This window comes from Larimichthys crocea, chromosome XVII (genome assembly GCF_000972845.2).
Source record: "Larimichthys crocea isolate SSNF chromosome XVII, L_crocea_2.0, whole genome shotgun sequence".
NCBI lineage: Eukaryota > Metazoa > Chordata > Actinopteri > Sciaenidae > Larimichthys > Larimichthys crocea.
Window position 1 is genome coordinate 3,161,318 of NC_040027.1, and position 26,336 is coordinate 3,187,653.

The 26,336-nt window shown below is 39.3% G+C and overlaps 2 protein-coding genes and 1 long non-coding RNA gene across 9 annotated transcripts in view; 2 read left to right on the forward strand and 1 right to left on the reverse strand.

Annotated features, from left to right (window-relative positions):
- Positions 1–6,899: 6,899 nt before the first annotated feature.
- Positions 6,900–18,560, forward strand: fxr1 (FMR1 autosomal homolog 1). Of its 5 annotated transcripts, none has more exons than XM_010736603.3 (18): positions 6,900–7,016; positions 9,928–9,980; positions 10,101–10,194; positions 10,300–10,371; positions 10,533–10,681; positions 10,948–11,041; positions 11,200–11,316; positions 12,388–12,558; positions 12,790–12,868; positions 12,972–13,081; positions 13,227–13,322; positions 14,433–14,685; positions 14,847–14,940; positions 15,065–15,192; positions 15,292–15,501; positions 15,777–15,854; positions 16,428–16,507; positions 16,632–18,560. In XM_010736603.3, exons 1-18 carry the CDS (start codon positions 6,966–6,968, stop codon positions 16,821–16,823), a joined length of 2,121 nt encoding a protein of 706 aa, XP_010734905.1. In that variant the 5' UTR covers positions 6,900–6,965; the 3' UTR covers positions 16,824–18,560. The 5 variants fall into 5 exon arrangements, with proteins under 5 accessions (XP_010734905.1, XP_019122044.1, XP_010734907.1 ...); XM_019266499.2 differs by having other exon boundaries at positions 13,230–13,322; XM_010736605.3 differs by having other exon boundaries at positions 13,236–13,322.
- A 589-nt stretch (positions 18,561–19,149) lies between these two features.
- dnajc19 (DnaJ (Hsp40) homolog, subfamily C, member 19) lies at positions 19,150–21,785 on the reverse strand. Its single transcript, XM_010736606.3, has 6 exons — positions 21,662–21,785; positions 21,298–21,349; positions 20,102–20,175; positions 19,860–19,939; positions 19,539–19,609; positions 19,150–19,352 (listed from the first exon to the last, which is right to left on the reverse strand). Exons 1-6 carry the CDS (start codon positions 21,662–21,664, stop codon positions 19,282–19,284), a joined length of 351 nt encoding a protein of 116 aa, XP_010734908.2. The 5' UTR covers positions 21,665–21,785; the 3' UTR covers positions 19,150–19,281.
- A 22-nt stretch (positions 21,786–21,807) lies between these two features.
- The window catches only part of LOC109139169 (uncharacterized), a 166,177-nt gene continuing 161,648 nt past the window's right edge, over positions 21,808–26,336 (forward strand). Inside the window, exons 1-2 of one of the 3 annotated variants that reach the window (XR_003464075.1) lie at positions 21,808–21,913; positions 22,679–22,763. This is a non-coding gene — a long non-coding RNA (uncharacterized LOC109139169). Of the gene's footprint in view, positions 21,951–22,220; positions 22,248–22,678; positions 22,764–26,336 lie in introns of those variants that run through there. The other 2 variants (XR_003464072.1, XR_003464074.1) reach the window with 2 other exon arrangements.

Here is a 26,336-nt window from a genome sequence, read left to right on the forward strand (position 1 = left end):
TTTTTTTTATTGATTTTGAGGTACAGTAAAATAAAAACTATGAAAAGGAACTGTGAGGTTTTAATGGCTCTCCAGTATATGTCTAAGAGTTTTAAGCCCTGGTATGTCTTGCAGAAAGTTGACAAATACACAAAAAGTCTGTTACAGACAAAAAAGAAAAGTGAGAATTTGCTATACATGAAAAGGTAACTAATGAAGTAGTGACCATTAGACTAATTGTGTAGGCTAACAAATCATCAGCTTTGGTGCTAATTGCGTTAGGAAAGCGAGAATTCTTTGAATTCCCGACATTCACATCACCCAAGTGTCAGAATCTGCTCCTGACAATCCTTTCAATAGCTCTTTTAATGTTATCAGAGGAGTTGCTCCAGAGTAATATAACTTAACTGAAAAACTGACATGAATGACTTTAGCTGTTAGATTGAGCCTCGAAGGACTGCACAATACATATATCAACCTATACAGTATGCCATTGCATGAGAGCCTTCCAAGAACAAAGAAAAGCTGTTATCTAAATGTGAGTTCAGGACAGAAAAATGCCCATCACAGTTTTCTAAAGCCCAAGGTGAGATGAAGTCTTCATCCAATAGTCCATTCAAAAATATTCAGTTAATAATGTTATGAACAGATAAATTAGCAATTCCTGGAACTAGAGAAAGGTTGCAACATGTGCATTGTTTCAGCTCAAAGCACAGCGCTGTATGATAGATTTGGCTCAGTCTTTTCAAAACAGCAAAACTCTGAACACAAAATGCCTTATATCATCACATGTTCATCACTGAATTTCATTAAGATAACTGTCAAATGATGCTGCAAAACAATGAATAAAATCTCTGCAAAACAGATTTTATTCTCCAGAGCAAAATGATGATTGTGACTGCACATAATTGCATCTGTTTAACTTTTAGTTTTGCCACAAGGTTTGTGTTTTTATTCAAGACAACAAACATGAAATATTTTAACTTACTCGTAACCTGACAGGTCAAAGATCGACCCGACACGACAGCTCGTATCTAGCAGACAAAGAAGTCGAAGAAGAACTGAGTTAGCGAGTTAGAACAGAGTTAAAGTTAGTTTGTCTCAATTTTATTCTCCTCCTTCACTGTTTTAGCAGCTGTCTGTCTATATGTCTGTCTGTCTGTCTGTCTGTCTGTCTGTCTGTCTGTCTCTGTCTATCTGTCTGTCTGTCTGTCTGTCTTTTTCTTTTTCTCTCTAAATGATAATTCAGAACATTACAGATTTGGCACTTGTAGCAGGTCTCGCAGAAAAATTAATTAATGCAAACTCCAAGTGCTATCAAAATTATACATTTGGAGCGCAGACAGATACAGATACAGAGAGAGAGAGAGAGATGTGAGGACGTTCTGGTCTCATTAAGGGAGCAGGCAGAGTGGAATTAGTCTGAATATAATGACAGGCCACACTATCTCATGTAAAAACAGCCCTGTTTTCCTCTCTCATTCATTGGCACTAGTAATTAGTTTTGGCCCTAAAACTGTCACCCTTTACTCTAGAAAAGGCAGATGTGATTTGAGGTGCAATTTAATCTTGCTTTAATGAAGAACTAATGGACGCATTGCAAATTACTTTTTTCCCCCGCCAACCCCCTGTGTGATTGAACAGGGGCTTGGGAAAAAAAAAAAAAATCTATTTCCTGCTTTTGAAAAGATCAAGAGTATCTTTGATAATGGTGAGAGCGTCACCGGCAGCTTCATTGCATCGAGCCAACAAGCTCTTTTACCCAAATCACAATTCAGTGGAGAGGAGGCCACAATTAGTGACAAAGCAGAGAAAGCGCTGCGGGGCCTGGGCAAGCAGAAAGCTCTCGGTGCTCCAGGCTCCTTGTTAGAAACAGGCCCTGGAGGTGTCACACAGGAACAATGAAGCCTGATAAATTACCCCTCGAAAAAAAAAAGAGAGAGAAAAGATGTACTACTAATTTTCAATTACACCTATAATGCATTCCCGATTGGAGAGAGAAATTGGACATGTGTGGAGGAGAACAAACAGTCATAGGCTCAATACACCTCTCTCTGTTTGTGACACTGGAGCTTTCTAAGAGCCTATGATATTAGCAATAAATTACATGGTGTTTAATATAGCAGCTCGCTGGTGATTTTACTCCACAGAGATGGGAAGAGACAGCGAGAGAGAGAATGGGAATGAATATTGGTGCCAAATAATGTCTCGTTATTACATTTGATTCTTGTCAGAGGATAATCACAGCCAAAAAGACAAAATTGCCTAAATTTTGACAAAAAAAACAACAACAACAAAAAAACATATTGTTGTTTGGAAAAAGAACATTTGTGCAGGCCTCTTTCAGAAGAGAACAAGAGAGTTTGAAGTGTGTGTGTGTGTGTGTGAGAGAACTGCCTGTCTGCAGCTCTCTAAACCACTTAAGGGACACTGTGTTTCAAACTGGCATCGCTAACGGATGATGTTGTAGAGAACATATCAAGGCCAAATAATAGTCCTTGAAACGGGTGAAAGGGGATGTGAGAACTGAGGAGGGTCAGACATGTGGAACATGTGTAGCTGTCTTCCTGTGTGTGTGTGTGTGTGTGCATGTATTTGAGTACAGCATGAGCAAAAGCAGAAAGCCTAATGGGAGTGGGCTTAACTCTTGCACACAGCCTCGCTACATATCTGATTACTGGGACCAGTAATTTTCTTTCCTTAAATAAGGAAGAAATTGGATAGGATGAATGAAATTTGGCTGTCATATTGCAATGATGGTGCAGCAGGGAGATTATGTGTTTCACATAATCGTTCATCATTTCCCAACCAGTGTTCAGGCTTAGCATAATGGAATTGGTAAACTGGTTTAAATCAGAACGTGAGAACAGACTATCAGGCAGACTGTGAGGGTCTGTGGTAATGTCTTCAGACCGAGCAGAATATTTTCAGCACAGAGCTGCACATACACACTAAATTGAACACAGTGCAAACACTACAGGAACACGCTGTCTTCATCTCTGCTTCATCACACTGTCAGAATACATCAAAAGACACCTTGAAACACCCCTAAAGATATATATTTCCTATTTTTGCTGTGTTCTTTATCTTAATTTCACTGGGCAGCATTTTTACATGCATTGACATAATGCAGAAGTGTATACTTGTTTAATTTTTCATTCTACTTAATAGTAGAGCGTAATCACAGTGACTTGTTCTTACATGATGGCATGGATCTGCAGCCACTGCAGCAACACCTCAACATGTTTTATGTCATTACATATCAACGACAGAAAAAATCTCATCCAAATCAACATGATTAAATGCTGCAGTGTCACCTAAACATAGTGATTTAATCAAGTGCTTACATAATATTTATATTGCGTTATGTGTTAATAATAATTAATAAAGCTTTTCAATATTTACCAGAATGTACTTGCTCATTTACACATGTCTTTATCTAATTAACTATCTACTCATCATCATCATTTGAGTGTGATTACAGTTACCTACAAAAAGTGTAACTTACCTGTTTCATTTGACTTTGTTTTCATACATGTGTAACTACTGTATGTCCTCACAGCTCCTTAGAGGGTCATTGTGGAATAAGAAATGTCTGTTATAATAGAAATGTTTGGTGATCATATTGTACATGATAACATGACAATGATAAAAATGTTATGGGCTGGGAGGTCATATGTCTCCTTTGAAGCAAATTTAATTTTTGTCTTCATATTAACAAAAAGAACAAAAAAAGTGTACCAAGCATGTACCTGTTGAATGTAACACTTTCCATGCAAACTTAGAGGACTCTATGACTATATGAATTATGAAGGTTTTTCTTTTAAACTTACATTGCTGGAGAGAGTCTGACTATAGATGAAAAAATTGGTCATTATTCAAAATAGAGACATTCACTTCTTAAACCTTTTACAGCATCAGCAAGAAAAAGAGACTCTAACATAATGACTAGTCATTGTCCTGTGTTAATCTATGTATTTAAAGATTTGTGTAATCTGCGAGTGAGTCTGCTTCAAGTTCTTTGTTTTAAATTTTCTGGTTTGGGGGCAATACTTTTTTTGTTTACTTTTGTCTCTGTTCTGTTCATTTTAGCTTGTATCCAGCATTTTGTTGCAAGAGATCATTTTGATTTTATGTCACAATGACTTGACCAACCTGATCTAACATAACGTGGCAGATTACTTTTGTGAGTCCAACAAAATCCAAGATTGTGCAGATTATTTACTAAAATTGCTAATAACTGTATATTGTCTGTATTTTAAAATCTGGGTTTGACTTGATTTGACACTGATACACTGAAGTTTGTTTTATCACAGAGTTGTGGTGTCTCCTGTACATTCTCATGGTGGTGCTAAATCAGAATGAATATCTGATGTACAAGACTGAGTCCCCAGAAGGTGAGCTGTTGGCCACTAGGTGTCACAGTGGTTGTTTGTAAAAAAATGAGCCACCTCTTGTCTGCTCTCTGTTTGACTGACTACTACACCTGATGTATGTTTATGTTAAAGCAGCCAACCCCTTTCCAAGGACCCGCGAATGTGAATGAACAGTACACCTGGCTAAACAAACTGTATCTGACAAAACACCTACTGTACCTCCAACTATTCATTTGTGGCATTGATGAATGAGTGACACATGCCATCAGCTGGGGGTATTTTCAGTCAGGTACTTTTGGTCCTAAAAATGTGATATTTTGGAACAGTTGAGCCTTGAAGATAGTAGCTTTGTATTTGACGGTTTTCACACTGTACTGGATTATTTCTAGTACAAGAAATCTGACCTATAGCAGAGCAATACAGCAATATTAAATTATTTAAGTTGCACTCATTTATGCAACAAAAGAATAGAGACACAGCAAATGAATGTGAAACCTGAGTTAAATCTTGCAACCAAACATTAACATCAAAATAACCTAATAGGATTTTTTTCCCCCACGCTCAAGTGGGTCTCAGCCTAGTTGCCACAGGTGTCTGAAACTGGATTTAAGAGATGAAAAAACATGACACAGTATTCTGTGAAGGTAGTTCTCTTGAACTGTTCTCTCAAAATCTCTCATATTATTGATTATTTTTGTCCATATATCTACATGGGTTTTTCACAGATTTCATGCTCATGAGTCCATTCAGCGACCACTTGCGACGTGCATGCAACTATTACCTGGAAGATTGCACTCTCATCAGGACAGAACTGCTTCGCCATCAGATAAATGTCATTGTTCGGTATGACTTTGAAATGACATGCATTTACAATGGCCATGCAGGGATTCACTGGACCAATTCCCTGTAAAACAGAGCAGAGCAGCCAGAACTCTTCACTGAAGTGAAGTACAGTCTCCAGGTGTGGTCTCTATCTGTTTTTTCCTTCTTGAGGACAACATGAAGTGAACTCAAAAGGTGGAAAATATAAATGTACTAATTCAAAGATATATGGAAAATCATTTAGATAAAGAATAATATACATGGAGAAACATTTTGTTGAGACAAAATGTGTTTAATCAAAACAAGTCGCTCTCAACCGTGCAAACCAATATTCTGCTATAATCCCACCAATATATTAAAATATAACTGTTAAAATATAACTGCTGCTCCAGCCAGTAGTGGAACAAGTATTTCAATAATTTATTCAAGAAAAAGTAGCAATACTGCTATTATTGTAATATATATACTGGAAAAATGCTCCATTACAAGTCATTCAAAATGTACTAAACTAAATAAACAAAATAAAACAATGTAAGTATAATCATCAGAATGTATAAATAAAAATACTCAGAGGAATATGTAGAGGAATAATATGTTGTATTACTCTATATTATATTGTTATTAATGATGCATTTACATGTGAACATCATGGAAAATGCTATACCTCTCAATCCCTGTCATACCTTTCTAAATGAAGCAGTGTCAGACTGATCCGACCAAGGTACACCACGCGGAGATCCACAGGACATCCTTCTTCCCAGTGACCACCCGTCTGTCTGTGTACAACCTCTCTTTAATGACTAGACACTGACACATATTATTATTGTACTGTTCTCATATACCCTATAGTCAAAGCTGTTGATTCATGTGCTATTTGCTAATGCACCCTTTCTACAGTTCCTTCATTTTCTCCCCCTGTGCTCTTTCATTTTTTTTTTCTTTTACTTATATAGTATACTTATATACTTGTATACATAAATGCTCTACATATGTTCTGCCAGGCAGTGTTCTTGCGAAATAGCCAATTTATCACCATAGCAACCGCAACCTTGCCAGGCTCTGGAAATCCCCATGCCATACTGCAGTTAAACAATGAATTGTATATATTTATGCTGTATATAGCATATATAGACTTTTGTTGTCTTTACATCAGCGATATATGGTGCAGCATATTTTATAAGATGATAACATGGACAATCTTAATCTGCAAAGTAACCAGCATCTTAAAAAGAGTTGTCCAATATGAATGCAGTAGGGTAAAAAAAAGTCATAGATTAATATTTGCTTTCTGAAATAAGTAGTCTGTAAGTTGGATACTAAAATAATTAATTGTGCACAGTAATTGAGTAAATACATAATATAAGTTACCAGTGGAAGGGGAAGTACTCAGATCTTTTGGATAGTAATAAAGTGACAAAGTCTTATTTTAATCTATAATAATACATGATCATTTATTTGGTCATTCTATTTTGTATTATTAATCTAAATCTTACTAAAAGTAAAGTTACCAGATAAATGTAGGTGACTAAACATTATAGTATAACATGGAACTACTCAGTTAAGGACAAAGACTACAAAATACCTCATTTCCAGTTACAGATTATGATACTAGCACATTGTGAACTGATTGATATGATTATTTACAATGAGTTTGCCTTTATTATGAGCTTTATTGTTGCACTAATTGAAGTATTTCAGTGAGTTCACAGCGCTGTCACCTCTCCGCGCTTTAACTTCACTGATGCTTTAAGGAGCACCTGTCGTCCCAACATCCTTTGCGTGTCCAATATGGAAGAACTGGTGGTGGAGGTCCGTGGCTCCAACGGGGCTTATTACAAGGTAAATACCTGCTTATTAACTCAGCGATAAACACAATGCCCTGTTACACGACACAGTGTGTTAGTTTAAAGTCTCAGGGACCGCGGCAACAGTTTCCGACCTGCTCTGGAGACACTAATCGCTCAGCATTAGCTCGCACTAGCGATGCTAGCCCAAATTAGCTGGCTAAGCTAGCGTCGCTCGGACGTCGTCGCCGACTGTCACTTCACCGTCGACCTTTCTTCACGCTCACAGCCCGACAGACACGGTCTTGTCCGCGTTAGCCGGCATATATGAGCGATAAAGGCTGTAATTCACGTTACTCGACGTCCGGTTGCAGCTTCCTCGAGCTAAAAGTTAGCCTAACTTGCTAGTTGTCGAGTTAGTGGATTGTGGTCAGGCGTCGTGTTGTTGTGTCAGCCGGCTGTAGCTGCATCATTTACTCGCTTCGTGGAGTTGTGTAACTGTTATTGGAGACAGAGTTTGGCTGTTTAGCTCAATGAGGTATTTTTTTGATAATTCGTAGACACCGTGTCTCGGCATTTTAAGCTCTTATTGAACGGCACCTACTCAACTGGCTGTCTATTATTTGATACTTCGTCATGCCGAAGCTATTTTCTGTATGTGTGTGTGTGAGCCAGCTGTTCCTTGTCAATCCTGACCAGTTGGCATGTCAGGACAGGGTCAGTGATACCGTACACTTAAAAAGCTATTTCTAGACTCGCTGCCTGTCACAGTCCCGTCTCCTTTACTCCCATCTCCTCTGTGTGTTTCCTCTCTCCTTCTCATCTCCTTTCCTCCTCCGGCCTCTCAGCCCCTCCCTAACCCCCCTGGCCTCACCTCCATTCTTCAGATCACTCCTTTACCCTTTGACACTGTCCCGGTTGCTTTTCTCTGTCTACCCAGCCCCTGCTTTCATGAGTCACTCTGTACACTTGGTTGCTTGTCAGCTGCTCCGGCTCTTGAATTATACGGCTGTGTGATTCAGTGTCTCCATTAAAAAATCATTTCACTGACGCGCCACCTCTACACAAGATGATCAAGTGGCTTTAACACATTTATAAGCCCCTGAATGGCTGAGAAAAGCTTCAGTTCTGGTGTGTCTTTATGTGTATTTATGATGTGCAAAAGAGCAGACCGGGGCTGCGTCGAATGTTTTCTTATTGTTGACTTTTTGTAGATTGTTTTTCGATTCATCTTTTTTATGTCAAAACTTTAAAACACGGTACAAACATTCCAAAATCTGAGTATTTACTACAGAACGAGTGGGAACAAATCGTGACCTGATAATTACTGATTATAGTTATTGAATGGAGGACTACATGTTATTATTTTTTACTATCAATTGGTTTGTTTACAACTGGGACGGTGTAATCGGTGTAATACAGCAGATATAGCTGAACGTTTCCATCTGTAGTGTCTGGTAGAGTGTGCACACATAACAATAAACAGGTAAACAATGCACAGAACAATCTTAAAATTGAATCCACATCATTTCTGTAACAATACGGCTGTTTGTCTTCCAGCCATTTTTAACATTAGTTTTAAACTGGTCAAAGCTAATACACTCTGATCATTCCACTTTTTTGTTTCTGTAATAGAAAAGGAAGTTTGATGATATTTGCTTTGGCAGCGTTGTATCAAACAGTCCCCCTCCCCCCCGTTCACCATCTTGTGTGTATTATTTTACTGTGATCTGTTATTGAAGGTGTTACCATATGACATCTTAGAAAGTAAATAAACGTTGGTCATAAACAAAAAATGTTCAAAGCTCAATAAGCTACATTTATTATTATTTATAATATAATTAGGCATGGGAATTGAAGACGGTTTCAAATAGTCTTATGCCTCCGAGCTTCCTTTTAAGTTTTTTTTTTTCTTTTTTTTTCATTTCCAATAATGTGTGAAACATGTCTCTACACAACATGGCCTGTCTTTCAAATTTCAGGAATTCTATGTATTTGACACTCTAGCCTTCCAGAGTCAGCAGCATGTCTGATACTGAGGGTAAATATCCTGTTGTAACAGCAGCACCTTGCAGGCGGACTGAGCAGACCCTAAATGAAAACAAATACTGTGCAAATCTTCTCTCGTTTCATTCCATTTATTTTAGGTGACGACAGACAGACTATAGTTACCGCTAGTTCTCGGGCTGACTGACTCTAAATCAGACAGTTGAGCTTTTGCAGACCTTTGTTGGCTAACTTTTTTTCCCACACAGAAAATTGACCAGGACTCAATAAGGGGATCGATAAAGAATCAGACCGCTAAGCAGAAGCGATATTGGCATTGGTGTCTTATCAATTCTCATCACTAGATTTAAATAGGGTAGAATATAATAAATAAAGATGATTTACGAGAGACCTGACGAGAGATTCAATATTAATCAGTCATCAGGTAATGATTAGCTCATAAATATCTGTCATTTGACATACTGACCACTTTCTTCATAAGTCACTTCTGATTTACTCTGAACCAGCAGCTGAGGGCTACAAAACTATTAACAACTAATTACTTAATCATTAGTAACTGTGTTTGTGTCTCCACAAGTGATGTGATTAGAGTAATATGTAGTTATATGTAGTAATCCTTTATTACTTTATGAGTTTACTGTTACACATGACATAGACACACACGACACACAATGGGAAACTGTTGTCTTCATTGGTCAAGGCCACTATTAGTTATTGATGTACATTGTAACTGTATAAGCAGATATTCTTAATGTATTAATGAACACTGCAGTACTCAAACTTGTAATTGTACCTTAAAACCATGTGCCTGTAATCCATGCCTCTTATATTTTTGCATGAAGAATCAAAGTGGACTCTTTCCTGTTTGACCTGCACAGTCTGTGCTCTTCATTTCAGTCAGCTGTCACATTCTTAAAGTATTCGCTTACCCCCGTCTTGTGTCTCTGTCTGTCTTACAGGGCTTTGTCAAAGATATCCACGATGACTCTCTCACCATTGCCTTTGAGAACAAGTGAGCCTCTCTTTCTCCTGTATTCTTATGCTTTCATAAAACATGTCGAATTCAATATTCAAGACAAATGTAAGACTATTCATGTTTTAGCAAGGTAAAAATTACCATCTTTTTTTTCAGTTGGCAGCCAGAACGCCAGGTGCCCTTCAATGATGTCAGGATGCTACCACCCGCGGACGGCAAGAAGGACATTGGAGAGGGCGAGGAGGTGGAGGTGAGGAGGAGACGCATACAACTTTAAAAAATGTTTTTTCCTTGTTTCAGCCTCACATTGTTTTTGTCTCTGTCTCACTCTGTGTTGGTCTTAACCTCCCTTCAGATCTTGTCCAGAGCCAATGATCAGGAGCCTTGTGGTTGGTGGCTGGCTAAAGTCCGCATGATGAAGGGGGATGTAAGTATTGCTCCTTATGAAGACAAGTATCTGTGTCTTGTTAATAGTATTAAATCTATCTATAATACCTGATATCTGAGCAGAGCGTTGAGCCAAGAATGCTAATGTGTAAGAGCTGCAGTAGGTTTTATTTGACACACTGAGTCTGTCTGTCTTTTCAGTTCTATGTGATAGAGTATGCAGCCTGCGACGCTACTTACAATGAGATAGTGACCTTTGAGCGTCTGCGTCCAGTAAACCCTAACAAGGCCATCACGAAGAACTCCTTCCATAAGTGCACTGTCCCTGTTCCTCAGGATCTTCAAGAAGCGTAAGTACAGCAGCTTGACGCTAAAACATTAGGACATTAAAAAGAACAGCATAAAAAAACAAACAATTTAAAAAAATGTAAAACACACAGTTAAAAGCAAGAACAAAGAAAAAGAATGTATAAAAAATATATACATATATTAAAACGATTAAGAGGACTTACAGTGCAAATCCAAGATTACGATTTAAAATTATTTAAAAGAGCTTAGCCATAAGCACATTTTTACATTGGGAAGTTCAAAGTGCTACAATTTTCTCATATTACAGGTGCCAGAATGAGAACGCGCACAAGGAGTTTAAGAAAGCTGTTGGAGCCTTTCGCATTTCATACTGCCCTGAGACAAGCCAACTAGTGATCGTGGTAAATGGCTTTCTGTGCTGACATTTAAATATTTCTGTAACATCTACACTACTATGTATGCTCGTACAGTAGATGACTCAGCTCTTTTTGATCTTTACGTTATTGACAAGGGAGCTGCTCAACATTAATTCTTCCTTTTATTTTCTGTGTGTGTTTAGTCCATGAATGAGACGACAGTGAAGCGCGTGTCTTTGCTGAGTGACATGCACTTGCGCAGCATTAGGACCAAACTGCTGCTAATGTCACGCAACCACGAGGCCACAAAGCACCTGGAGGTCAGTTGTTAACAAGAACACTGTGGTTTACGTGGCAGCTTGGCAACCTTGGAGAGGGGGGGACCTCAGCTTGGTAATTTAACTACCAGTTGGTCACCATGGTAACATCAAGGGCCGTGTCTTATGAAGTTATGAACAGCACAAGATAAAGAAAAGGTTTTATAGCAGCACTTATTTTGTCGCTCATAACTAGCTGGTAAAAGTCCAAATGTTTTCAAGCACCATTTTTATACTTAATTATTAGTTTCTAAATATGTAATATAATATAATATATTCAAGGGTTGTGATCAAATCAAAAGAATCACATTTTAAAATATCAATTAATAACAAATAACTGCCGATTTTGATTGCCATCCATCTATGAGCCTTTTTAGCTGATCCACGGTTGATACCGATTATTTTTTTATATTATAAGTCCGTGAAATTCAAATAAACCACATAATGTCTTATATTTTGACCAAAGTTTTGTTCATTAAGTCATTAAACAGTAATTAGCTTTTTCTTTTTTTTCTTTTTTTCCTTTTTTTTAAATCTGGCATCACCGTCTCTCCATTCTTTAACTTGTCACCAGCTCTTCCTCAGCTTTTTGTCTCGCTTTAATAAGCCCATTACCAAAAACTAAACATGCCAGGGAAGTGTAAATTTCATCCAACATGAATGGAAATAGATCTTTATAGCAAATGGCTTATGACTGCTCTGTTTTATACCGACTGCTGACTCATCACTCCTCTTAACTGGCTGACAGGGACTGCGAGTGAGGCTAAACACAAGGCTTATTTAGCCTGTTGCAGGCCACATTTTGGCGTTTGTTGTGTCTTAAAAAAATGTACATCCAAAGAAATATTTGATCTTCAGCATCTGCAGATTAATTGCATGCCTGATATATTATGATCCACGTTAGATACGATCCAAGTTATACACGGTATAAGATGAAAAAATCCCTGTTTTTGTTAGCTTTGCAACATCTTGACTTCACGTCACATCAAGACTGACTAGTAAACAAATACAACCGGCGGCTGATCGATTTTGGCATCCCTAATAATATATCAAACCCACCCTGTGTTTGTGTAGAGCTCCAGGCAGCTGGTGTCATCTTTCCAGGAGGAATTTATGGTGAGACTGGACCTGATGGGCCTGGCTATCGGCAGTCATGGCAGCAACATCCAGCAAGCACGGAAAGTTGCAGGCGTCACTGCCATTGAGCTGGATGAGGAGACTGGCACCTTCAGGATTTATGGAGAGGTAGGGTGTTGTGTGTCGAGTGTTGGTGGAGGCACGACTGGACATAGGTCTTAACAAAAACAAAGGTTGAACAGCGTGGATATATTTGAACTCATCTTCATACTAAACAAGTAGGACTGCATAGGTGCACATTCTTTTTTACTGTATTTGTTGTTATTTTAAGTAGATCATCTTGTGTGTGTGTGTGTGTTGAATGTTTGACAGATAAAGTAACCCTGTGTTGTCTTTCAGTCAGCAGAGGCAGTGAAGAAGGCCAGGGGCTACCTAGAGTTTCTGGAGGACTCTGTCCAGGTTCCCAGGAATCTTGTTGGTATGTAGAGACAAACACAAAAGTTCAGTCATCATATTTTTGACTGTTTTTTATCACTAGTCACTAGTCACCTTCTCATCTTTTCCCTGCTCCCTGTCCTCAGGCAAAGTGATTGGTAAGAACGGTAAGGTCATCCAAGAGATTGTGGACAAGTCTGGTGTGGTGAGGGTCAGGATAGAGGGAGACAATGACAACAAGCAGCCTCGACAGGAAGTAAGCCTGCTACTGCCACATTCCTACTTCTACTGATAAAGCTGCTGTAGAGATCTGATTAGTGTCACGAGTTTTGTTTGCTCTATACAAATGATGTTCACACTTCAGTCCCATACTAACATGTGTGTTGTGTTTTTGTGTTTTGTTGACACAGGGAATGGTCCCATTCACCTTTGTTGGTACTAAAGAGAGTATTGGAAATGTCCAGGTCTTGCTGGAGTACCACATCTCTTACCTCAATGTAAGGATATACCTGTGTGTGTGTGTGTGTGTGTGTGTGTGTGTGTGTGTGGGAAAAGGGGCTTGTTTTTAACACCACAGCTTCAGGCAGGCAGCATGAAGTGGTTCAACTTCCATCTATAGAGTCTAACTAACATGTATTTAGCCACCAGCATGTCTACAGCGCTTTATAAGCTTTGCTAAACAGTGACACTGCTTTTTATGCTGTGCATACACTCAAATAAAATGATAACTGATGAGTGAAGTATGTAAATCATAGATTATTTAATAAGAATGATAAACAATTTAGGGTTCCTCAGACAAAATGCAAAAATACTAAATACAGTCATACCTGAAGTAGATTCTCTAATTGAAAACTAAACATTGTGAAGGAAAAGCAGACCATATATTTTATTTGGCTATGTTTTCTACTCACTAAATTGACATGAAAATGACATGAAAAGCATAAGGATCTGTCAGACTCTGCACAGCGACTAATTTGTCACGTTGTAGGTTTGTGGTAATAAATCAAATCTGTATGTTGCAGCATAAAAAAAAAGAAAAGAAAACATTTTTAATTGAGGAAAAAATACACAGCACAGGCAAAGGAGCACAAGAGCTGAAGTTAGTTTCATAATGACAGACGTTGACTTGGAAGTTTTAAATATTTTATTATCACCTCACAATCACAATTTCCTGGTGGGAATACTTGATTATTATTATTTTTTGGTTATTGTGAAAACCATGCACATATTTCAAACTTCTGATCATCAACAATTTTTGCTGTTCTGCGGTGTATATTTCATTGTGCATGCATTTTGCACTTTGCATGTGTGTGTCTTGTGCTGTCTGCACATTGTGTGTTGTGTGTGCAGCTAGGAAGAGCTGAGGCAGATTGTGGATTGTTCACAGGGAAGCAGCCTAGCAAGATTCAGAAAGAGCGACAGAAGACACACAAGATGTGATGTTGATGTTTGTAGGATGATTATGCATGTGTGTCTAGTGATTAAGAAAAAAATACTTTTTACGGATTTGCTTGATTTTTCAAAACTTGTTTTTTTGTTTCTTGCTTTTCCTTTTGTCTTATTTCACTTTATTCTAACAATGTCCTCTATTTCCTTTTCCTCTCCAGGAGGTTGAGCAGCTTCGTCTGGAGAGGATGCAGATTGACGAACAGTTGCGTCAGATTACCCAGGGTCACCGACCAGCTGACAGAGAGAGAGGAGAGAGAGGAGAGAGAGGGGAGAGAGGAGAGAGAGGGGAAAGAGGAGGTGGATATAATACAGATGGTAGTGCTAATGCCTCCTCGTCTTCTTTACACGTCACTCGTTCCTACAACGGACGAGGACGTGGACGCAGAGGCCACAGCTACAGCACCGGATATGGTCGGCACCTTTTTAAAATCAAATACTAAAAAAATCAACTTATTTGCTGTGAGATAGTGTGTTGGTAAAATAGTTTTGTGTGCGAGAAGACAGGAATAGAACTTTTTGACATCTGTCCTGACCTTTGTGGGGTTGTCTTTCTGCCCTCTCGATTCTTCCAGGCACCAACTCAGAGCAGTCCAACGCCTCTGAGACAGACTCAGAGCGCAAAGATGAGCTCAGTGACTGGTCCCTCGCAGGAGAGGACCACGACAGGTGAGTTGTGTTTTTATCAAACCCAAAAATGTACAAAATGTGGAGCTATCTATCTTAGTTAGTTTTGACTAGGGTTAAAATTTAGATTTTGATTGATTGACTGATTTATTTGACTGACTTGAAGGGAGAGGGAGAGGGAGAGGGGACCTCGACCATTAAGAGATGGTCGCAGGAGGCCTGGACCGGGCAGAGGCCGTGGAGGGTCTGGAGGAAGGGGAAGAGGAGGACGAGGAGGATACCACAACAGCTCTGGTAAAAAAAAAAAAAAAAAAAGGATATAAAGAGAGGGACACCTGTATCTTTCTCTTGTCATAGTTTGACTCCAGGTATAACCTCTTCTCTGTAAATCAGCAGGTCCTCGGGATCATGAGGACAACCATGCCTATGGAGCCTCTGAGGTAAACACAGAGACAGACCAGACAGCTGATACAGATGCTAGTGAGTCCAACGTGCCTGCAAACCGCCGCAGAAGATCTCGACGACGCAGGACAGACGAGGACGCCACACTGATGGATGGCATGAGCGAGTCGGACAACGCCTCAATGAGCGAAAATGGAATAGGTATGAAAGTCGCTTTATTTAGATTTATTTAGATTTTACAAGAATACCTCGTGTGCAGACAAACTCAAGACAGACAACTCTGTCTAAATTGCTAAAATTACCAGAAATAGAAACTCTGTCATACATTTCTCAGAGTTAACAGAGAAATGTGCACCACTGCATTATTTACCCCTTTTAAGCGTAAAAGCAGCCAGTGCAGTTCAAAGACAGGTCTCTGGTTTAAAAGACAATTTAAGCCCCAAATCCCTCTCTCTGTGACCACCGAACACCCCTAGATGACCCCGAAGCTAAACCTCAGCGTCGTAACCGTAGTCGACGTCGCCGCATCCGCCTGCCTGAGGAAAGGCAGCCAGGTAACAATAGCCACTGCCATCCCCTCACCCCTGGACTGTGCTCCTAATGGCTTGGCTTAAAGTTTGTGTGCTACCAACACATATTAAACCCAAAAATTTGATCTCTTTAAATATGTGGTATTTCACTGTTGTTTGCCCCATCGGCTTTTGCTAAATGACTGGGCGTGATTGGTTGGTTGACTGACCTACACTGTCCACACTCATCTGCCGTGTGAAATAAAATTATGCATCTTGCTCTTTGCATGTATTTTTCACAGGTGCAGTACTTGTTCACTAACAAGACTATTAGGTTTGTTTTCATGTTGTCAAGTTGTCAAATAATGGCAGTTCTGCTTTGTGTGGTGTGTCACAGTAAACCTGACCTCTAACTCATTTTTCTGTGATGTTTTGGATGTCAAGTGAACAGTTAGGTGAGTGTATACTACAAAAAGAGGTGCTGCTTTAGGAGTCTGAAAAGCTCCTTTCAGACTGTCAGACAGGGTCTTGACAGACGGCTTCTGTTATAAAAAAACAAACAAAAAACAGACAAAAAGGCATGACCAGTGTGTTTTCTTTTTTCTGTTGTCTGTACAGTGACCGTGGCTGACTACATATCCAGGGCTGAATCTCAGAGCAGACAGATGACCAAGGACGTCAAGAAAAGCAAGGACGTGGTTAGTACAGTTAACCTTTTATGAAGTCTTTCCATTGATCTTTCATAATACTTTTGTCTGTGCTTTTTCTTGACTATCAGCTATTCTAAAATGTTTTTTTTTGTTCTGGCTACTTTCTGTTTAGGGTCAGGTGGATGCCATCGCCGAGCACAGCCCACCATCTGCTCCAGCAACCACCAATGGTTCCAAAAACAATCTTGCCGATGGTGATGGCAGCAATGCCCCTAGAGCTCCCAGGTCTTCCACTGAGAGGCCTGCCAAAGTCTCCTACCAGGGGGACTCTAACCTGCAACCTGTTGTTAACGGACTCTCTTAGTCAGACCTGAGCAAAGGAAATGGTTTCAGATATTTTAAATTCTCTGGCTGCACTTGATTGAATCTCCCTGTCTCTAGAGCAGGTTTAAAATTGAAACATTTAAATACAACAAGCACTGTTCTTTTTTTACTTTTACAAATATTTGAAACCTGTTCCACTGCACAGGTTTTCAAGGTCTGAACCTTAACCTCCCCTTTACACACGTCTTCTGTCCAACTATTCATTTTACTACAGTTTTTGTACAATAGTTCTTCCTGTATGAGCTTGCCAAAGATAGTCAAACACACACACACACACACACACTTACAGGCATCTATGTAACTGTGCTTTTCAGTCCACTCTTCATTGAGAGCTCAGGGAGAGGTTGGACTGAAGGCACTATTTATAAAATGCAGACAGGGATTCCACTCAAACCCATACTGTGGTGTGAATGCAGCAGTTCTTTTTTTACCGGTAAAAATGATATCATAGCAGGGTTTAAAAAAAAAAAATTAAAAAAAAGGTCTGCCATTTACCAGGCGGGCTTAGAAAGATGCTTCCACAACCTCTTTCAGGATGTTTTGTGCACCTGAAACAGTTTGTAAATTAAATATTCTGCATGAGCAGTACCACAGTGCAGATAGGTTTGTTGGAAACCCAAGTATGTTTGACATACATGTGATCAGCTGTTGTGCCTTGAGAGTAGATTCAACATGTTGTTGCCTGGCTCTGCACACCATCTGAAATCTTTTCACTTATTTCTGTGTTACTGGTGACCATCGTCTGCCACAAGTGAACCAGATGAGTTGCCCCCTTGGTCTACATGTAGGCAAGCGGAGGCAAACACTGAGAGACCCTGAAAGGATTTCAGAGGCATATCTTTTCAAAATCAGGTGTGTTTACTCTTAATGTTTATGGGGAAAATGAGTCCAGTTATCCTTTATATATATCTGTTGAGGAGTTTGACATTAGCTGCTTTATTTTTCAATATGCAACCACTTCAGTCATAGAAGAAGTGTTATTACAGCGTCTGGAAAAGAAACAAACAATAGATAAGTTGTTTTCTTTGCACTGAAACGTAAACTTTTTCTGTTTAAAAAGTTGATTGTAGTCGAGTCTGGAAACTGGCCTGTTGCTGTTTATTGCTGGACAGAGATGTAGCCATCAGTGCTGGTTTTCCTGGAAACATCTCACTGCTGAACATCCGGCAGTTGATTTCAAATTGTAGAGATTAGAGGATTTCAAATTGAGAGAGATACTGAGTACCATTTCCTCCCAGAAATTCCCTCTTACATGCCCACTATTTCAAAGTCCTGTTAAAGCAGTAAGAACCAGACTACCCCTGGTGTTGAGATGTTTCTGGAAAACCAAGTCCAGGTGACAATGATGTCATTTTCATGGTTCTTCCACAGACTGGCTGGCTGGAAACTGGTCACGACTGTTCCACAAAAAGGAAGGAGATTTATTTGGTTTATTTATTTTGAAAAATGTACAGTATTTAAAAAAAACAAAACAAAACAAGAGAAGCCGTTCTTTTTCTTGACACTAAAACATGCATTATGTAGGGTTTTCTTTTAGGACATGACAATTTGGACTACTGAGAGTTGTGACATCCCAAGTGTTTTTGTTGGGTCAACTACAGTATGTTTTTTTTGTGTTTTTTTTTAAAGGATCGTTCTGGTTGGTTGATGTGCAATATGTTTTGTATGCAGGTAGTTCTTAAATAAACATGATCTTCCATGTAGATCTAAAATCTGACTGTGCCTGTCTCTCTGAAGTTGCACCAATACAATTCAACTGTGTTGCTATCTGCAGTCCTTTTCTTTTCTACCTCAGTGCACAGGTGATTGGTTGTCACAAGCCTTAGGTCATGTACCTCCAATAATAATTTATGATAAATATTAAAGTTGTAATCCTTGATTTCCCAAGATTTCATGATATCAAAGCCCATGTTTTTATTGAGTAAGTGTATGGCAGTTTTTAATTGGTAGTACCAGCTCCTGCCTATGTACTTAAAGGGGATTCACAGGAAGTAGCATGCAATCCAGCAAAATCTTAACTCACTGATATCAGCTGTACTGTTTACTTCCACTCTTTTACAGAGTTATTGCGTTGGCCGTATATACAGTTATGGCCAACGCAAATGGAACATCCTACTGCTGCTGCTACAGAATGGTTAAGTTTCTCAATATTGGTGGTGTATGTATGTGTAACCCACCCTAACAGCTGTTATACTAAAACGCTACTATTAGGAATGTGCATATATCATTTAAGGTTCCCGTCTTGAGGAAAACCACCTTAGAGAATCTAAAATAACAAACAACAACATAATCAAGCGAGAATACTGTTAACAATTTGTACAGTGATTTTATTTGAGAAGAATCAGTTAGAAAAGTCTGGTAATTGCTCAAGTCAGCCAGTGCAACAAGTATAAGATCGGTGAGGAATCACATTTGTGTCACCACGAGCATTTTCGCTTCTATTTCTTTGTCTGTCCATCCAGCAAATCCTTTGCTTCATTTATCTTAGCCGCTAGGTAGGGAGATCCACCTGTGAAACAAAAACGGTGTCCATGGTTACATTTCAGGAGAATTTCACTTCCCCCCATTCCATTCAGATTTTTTCCCTTACAGCTGAAAGATGGTACACCCTGAAGTTTACTTTTTTGTACTTGTAACTGAAGTAATATGAGTAACAAATCATATCTAACCAGCAAAATTTAAAAGCCCCACTTACCTCTGTCAGGATGGTTCAGGATCATCAGCTTTCTGTGGGCTTCTCTGATCTTGTTTTTGTTGGCTGTCGGACTGAAAGACAGAACAGTGGTACAACAGTGAATTATTATAATCAGTTTGATTACTTCGGGTTAACAAAACGTAGCTTTAGTGGAGAGAAAATGATACAGCAAAACAGGTTAACATGCAGCACAGGCCGAATGCATTAAAGAAAGTCAGCAAAGGAAAGCTTTGCTGACTTTCAAACAGATGTGTATCATTACAACGAGGGCAGAATATGGACATTTCAATGATGATGAAGTTATGGTAAGTGTTTACATACCTGACACCTAAAACCAGGGCAGCTTCTCTCTTGTTCATCTTTGGTTCAAATCCCCCTCTATAGTACCCTCCTCCAAAAGCCTGCAACAAGACATACAGTTAACAGCTCACTGTGATGGGTCTCTTAACTGATCTTTACCAGGAAAAAAAATACATATTGTAAGTAAAGTGAGAGATCATCTCTATCACTTATCATACTTCCATCAGGAGAGAAACATGCTGTGTGCATATTTTACTTCTTACCGTCTTGGGGAAACTCTGAAGAGCCTGCTTCATCTGAGGCTCCATTGTCTTCATTGCCTGCATGGCATAGCGACCTGTGAGACAAAGAAGAGGGAAGAAGAGGGAAAGAAAATATCAAACATCTATATCATCTGATATAAATCTGTGGAATTATTACTATTAATGCTATTACTGTTTTTAAACACTGATAATTACTGAATTGTAGTAGTGAGGCTGGGATATATTAGTTTAAATCAATATCAATATTAATAGCAATATTTTTCCAATATTGATATTATAAAGGCAAACAAATGTAAAATAATTTTAAATAATGTACCACTGTTATGCATTACATCAGGAAAACTGAAAAACTTAACTAATTTTGTCAGTTTGAAAGTGCTTTGAATAATAAATGTAAATGATCACTAATGTGACATTTTCACATTACGATTCTACAGAAAACAATACATAACAATGAATTATTGACCATCCTTTCTCAACAGTATGAAAATACGATGCATGTATCGCATGTACTTAACTCCAGACAATGTCAACAAGACATCGGAATCAGTTTTTTGAAAAGTATGTACTGTATACACATCCAGGTTATAAGTTGATCTCAGTACACTGAGATCAACTTATAACCCAACTTGATATTATTATATAGTGCAGATAGTTCTCAAAGGTTTTTTGGGCGCCTTGCAGTCTACTCAGTGTCAGTTGTTGTAGTAGTACGTTCAGCTGGTATTCTGTCAGTGCTACCCCCTGACCAAACTTCTGATCTACCTTAAAGGTTTAAGAGTATTTCTGCAAAAGCTAAATGGGAAAACAAGTTCTGCACAGGTTTTGATGCTGAGCTTCCAATTTATTTCCTTTCCTGCCTTTCACTTGTCAGTCTGGTTGAACCATTGTCAATTCTGCATGGACAAAACATTTATTTTTTGCAAACCCTGCATACAAATTAACATTGATTTGTAAAGAGGGCTTTCTACTATCTAAAAGCATGAAACACCAATTGCAAATATAATGTAATGCATGTAGTAGTCCTCTCAGCTATCTATGTGCAGAATCGAGCTGTAGAGAGGTATGTGTTCTGTAGATTGTGAACAAATGCACAAATACTGAATAGGTCATGGGTATGTCACCCATGACCTATTCAGTATCTATGCAACCTGTGACTCAAGGTGACTGCTCTGATCTCTGCTTTTATAACTCACCTGCAAATCCAGCTGCTGCCAGAGCCAGTCCCACTGCCACCATGGAACTAGCCTGCAGAGGGAAAGACCAGAAAAACACTGAGAGGACTCACACAAAAACACAACTAACAAGCTGCCCTACGGTTACAATGTAAACAAACAACACGTGGTCAGGCTGTGGCACACTGTGAAGCCGTGAATGAACGGCAGACACTTTTAATTCGGATTAAATCGACGTCTGGTCACGTCGCGTTGGGTCACGCTCGGGTAAAGCTAACGTTAGCGTAGCCGTTTAAAATAACCGTTACCGACCTCGGCTGATCACCGACACACGCAGCCGTTTCCAGATTGTGTTTCCAGTTAGTGAGCATCACGTCAGACCTACCATGTCTGTGTGTTACGTTCCGTTTCTGTTAAAAATCAGGACCATAACTTTTGACCTCTCATGTTTTCCTCACTCTGGTGTTCATGTGTTTGTGCCGGAAACGGCGTAGAACTGTCGTGAAACGTTGCATGCCCCCTGGTTGCAGCCTACAAACCGCGTGGAGTCGGACTACAACACCCAGCTCCACCTACCGAACTAATTAATACATCACACCTGGCCCGCGCGAACAAACCGTGTCTTCTAGTCCTCCTCGTGAGTTCTAGTGGAAGTTGGCATGAACTTTTTGGTGGTAATTTAAATTCTTTTATTTTAATGGCGTAAACTCAAAAGATAAGCTTGCTCTGCTTGTGGTGGGCACCTGTGTCGTCAAACTAAAAGCTACTGTTAGCAAATTATCAAATGTTAGCTAATATAATCATAGAAAGCCTGTAAACACTTTAAATGCAACATTAGCTAGAGTGCTAATATTTATGGTGGCTAGTTAATGCTAACTTACTAGACTGATAAGTTAACCATTAGCAGATAATGGGAAAGCGGATAGAGGTTGTTAGCTAAATGTCACTTGAAAACTAGGAAACTGAACCAAGTAAGTGAACTATGCAACTTTTGCTAAATAGCAGCCATTGTGGTCATTAGTGTGGGATGTATAAATGCAACAATAGACATTTTTCACAGCTGCACAATAGTAGGGTAAACACAGGTGTTTCCAATGATATTAAGGTCCTGACTCTGTTTGACCTGGATGTTCAGGGTGGTGCATGTTGGCACACTGGGAAGTCTCTGCTGCAATAAATGAACCTTAATTAGTATCATTGGAAACACCTGTGTTGACCCTAGTATTTCAATACACAATACAATATATACACTGTAAGCTACAAACCAATTACTCTTCATTTGGAAGTAGAAAAGTGTTATTTATTCTTCCAAAGGTTTTAGTCTTGCTCTAAGTCGGCACAATTAAAAATACTCCAATTAGTGTCAATTGTTGTGTAATGCTTTTGTTTTGGTATCCCACAGGAAGAAGAGAGAAGCTTCACAAAACATTTTGACAAGTCGCATACAAGCCTCTGCAGTCAGTTTCTTGGTTGAAGGAGTTGTGTAGGTGAGTTTAGGGGGTTTTACCTGTTTGTCTGTTTTTTCTTTTTTTTTTTTTCTCAATAAAACATGAAAGTATAAATGGGTCTTGATTTCTTGAAAATGTGTTCTAGACAATGGTACATGTTAATGTGTCTGACAATCTATATACATTATTAGTTATAACTTAAAGTGTGTTTGACTGGTTACAAAAATTTGTATACCATGAATTCCCCAGCGACTCAAAGTATAGTACTGTCCATATGGTAAACATGCATTGGTGATTTTTAAATTTAGAGCTCTCCTCAGGACTGGGCACGCATGAACAAACTCCTCAAATTGACATTTCTCACCCTCTTGTTTACTTTGAAACCATTTTGGGTGGGACAAATCATTTTATCATTACCTCATGGAAATCCCAGCACAGCACTGCCCACCTTCAACCTAATACAGGTGTAAACTGACCTGGAAAAGTTAAAATGAGTGTGTGGCTGTGAAGTGATCAATAATTTGATCTCTTTGACTTCCATATGCTACACTTGGTTATAGTGTGTGAAATGACCCCAGACAGATTCAGGTTTCCTTCATTAGACTGATATATGGCACACAGCAATGAATGAAAAGTGTCAGACTACTAGACAGATGTCAGATGTATCTATTCGTATCTACATCTGTTGCATGAACTATAACGCATAAGATCAGTACAACTAAGGTTAAAGCTTGAATACAACACAATCATGAACGGCAATCATTAAGTGGCTCTTCATCTGACGATAGAAGTCTAGTGACAGTTAAAGGAGCAACTGGTAATTCCAGGCCACATGCTAAAAAAAATAGGGGGCAGCATCTCAACTCTTCCCACCCTTGATGCAATGGCACAGTTAAGATTAATTATAGTTACACATGCATAATGTACCTTGCAATGTCCTCAAATGTATTGCCTTTCCAAACTCCCAGAACAGTAATGCCAAGTGGTCACAGCATGTGAGTGTGTGAACCACTGAACCCACATCCTAACATTACTGTGGTGTGAACCCAAAATAAACCGATTTCGCTGTGATTTGGATTACAATAAACGGATCAAAAAGATGCTACAATAAATTTGCAAATGTAAAAAAAGGAAAAGGAAAAAAAGTCAGATCACTCTAAAATGCTTTTTTTCTGAACAGGATTCAGATTGATGAGAGCTATGCTAACTTGATCCATAGTAAAATGCAACGTAGATTTTTTTTTTGCCACTTAACAGGTCTTTCAACTTTCCTGCTTACTTTTCTCCAAGCAATCTCCTTTTATGTCTGATATGAAAAAGTAACCCTGCAGACCAGTTGAGAAGTTAGAGTGAAGATAATTCCACTTTTTAATCCCCAAAGTTTAAAAAATAAACTCTGAGCTGTGACTCCCGGTGTTTGAAGCTCCGGGTCTCTCCTCTACAGCTCCCCCAGGCTACTGAGGCCGGGGTCGGTTAGCATCACCTCTACCTGTGATCCGCTCAGTTTGTTACTTCTTTCTCCTCATGTTGGACCAAGGAAAGACTTAATGCTACACTTAGTGACTCACTATCACCTCTTGAGACACAAGTGGTATCATGTCCCGACCAAAGCTAGTCAGTTTGCATACTCATTTTCATTTCAATAAATATCCCTGGAACACTATGTATTTGAAATAACCCCATAGTTCTTCTTCATATTCTGTTAGTAATTCTTTTTTTAATATTTAAACATACATTCACTACAATTCTGACCCAGTCTTATTGCCCTTTTGATTCATACAGTCCTTCTCAGGTTGAACTAAGCCAGGTGCCACATCTGAATTAATACAATGGGGTATATCACATACCAGCAGGCCCCTGGCTAATACAACAGCTGTATGTTGAAGTGACAGTCCTGGGCAGCTCTCCCACAGCTAAACCCAATTTTGTTGCTACAGTTTCGTATATGGAGGCACCCTGGCCCGGTGTGATGGCTAGTTATATGACCGAAGATGCTGTGAACATCTGCAGGCTGTCTGTAAGGAGCAATTTAAACCCAAACGTGCCCTGCTGCGTCTCTTCTACCATTGGACTGAAGCATGACAGCAGTCAACACAATGGGACAGTGAAGGGCCTAATTATTGCCCCTATCATTTGCATAATTACAATGTTTTTCTGAGGCAGGGGCAGTATAGAAATCGTAAATTGTAGTGGACCCGTCTCTCCTTAGTGGAAGTCATATTTGAATGGAGAGAGCCTGTTCTGCTAGCCAGGCAGCCAGGCTCCGGCAAGAGGTCCCAATCAGCCAGCCTCACAGTCTGCTCATTCAATAGGATTTAAAAAGCCAACTGTGTGGAGAAATGAGAGTTTTGCCCCCCAAATCATATGGAATTACAGTGCTGGTTGCATATGGGGGGAGCCAGTGGCAGGCACAAAAGCCCACAGGAAGCAGCTATTTCTGTGTGTTTTATTAACCCAACCAAGCAATTTAATTCTTTTGTTCGGGGGAGTTCTACTTCATTGATTAACAAAAGCGGGGATATAATTTTTTCAGCCCCTTTTGAAAAGCCTGAAATGTCAAGCCTTTTAAAGGAGATTATTCTGCCTGTGTGCGATGAATAGAGCCCAGAGTAACCTTTTGTCTACAATTAAATATTCCAGCATAAATATAAAAGAAAATCAGAGATGGGGAAGATTGAGTCAGGAGAGATTGGAGAGGTAGATCCTCTGCCCGATAGTGGCAACAGCTTGGCTCTAATTAGATATGCCAGGCGGGCTGTGAGCAGTCACTCTCCACAGCACGCCGAGAGAAGAGGCAGCCTCAGAGAGGAGGACAGAGGAAACCTATCTGCTCATCTGTCTGTCCAGCGCCTTCCTCTGGGCATCCACAAGGTATTTCAGGAGACTTTGTTTTGTTTTGTTTTCCGCAGTTATTTGTTTTCCTGACATCTTTGCCGCCAGAGAGGGAGAGTCTAAAAGGCAATGCCTTCCGGGAACTGCATAAACAGAGAGGGTTGAATAATAAAAAAAAAGTTGTGAGATTGTTTATGATTCTGAGGAGTGATTAGGAATAACAATAAGATACTTTAGGGACAGAGATGTTTTTTCTCACTAAGGAGGTACACTGTGAGGCTGCCCGGAGGAGATGAAGAGGGATGATACATGCAGGGCTGCATTTGATTGTGTTTTGTGAGTTGCAGTGAGACTTTGCATTTGCATTGCAGGCTGAAATGTATATGGGCTGAGGTTACCTGGGTGCTTTGATACAGAAGTGAATTTTGCACTGTTGTCTTTATGGAAACATTTAACTCATGATGAAAGTTTGTCAGTAGTTGATCAGAAGTTTTTGATACTGAAAAGATGTTTGTCATGAAAGCCTTTACTGAGTCCTACAGGTTTATTTGGACTGGCTTCTAGTTTTGTTTTTTTTTAAGGCAAGTTTGGTTGGTGCTGTGACCTCTTGTAATTGGGATTATATTGCACTCAATTATATTGAATTGGATTGGACAGTGGATTATATTGCTGGCCAATCATTTCCCGGAGTGACTTCATGAGAACCATTAATTTCTGCCCATAGGCGTGGTGCTCCTGCTGGCTTTTTGACATGATACGTTTGCACATACACGTGGCTTT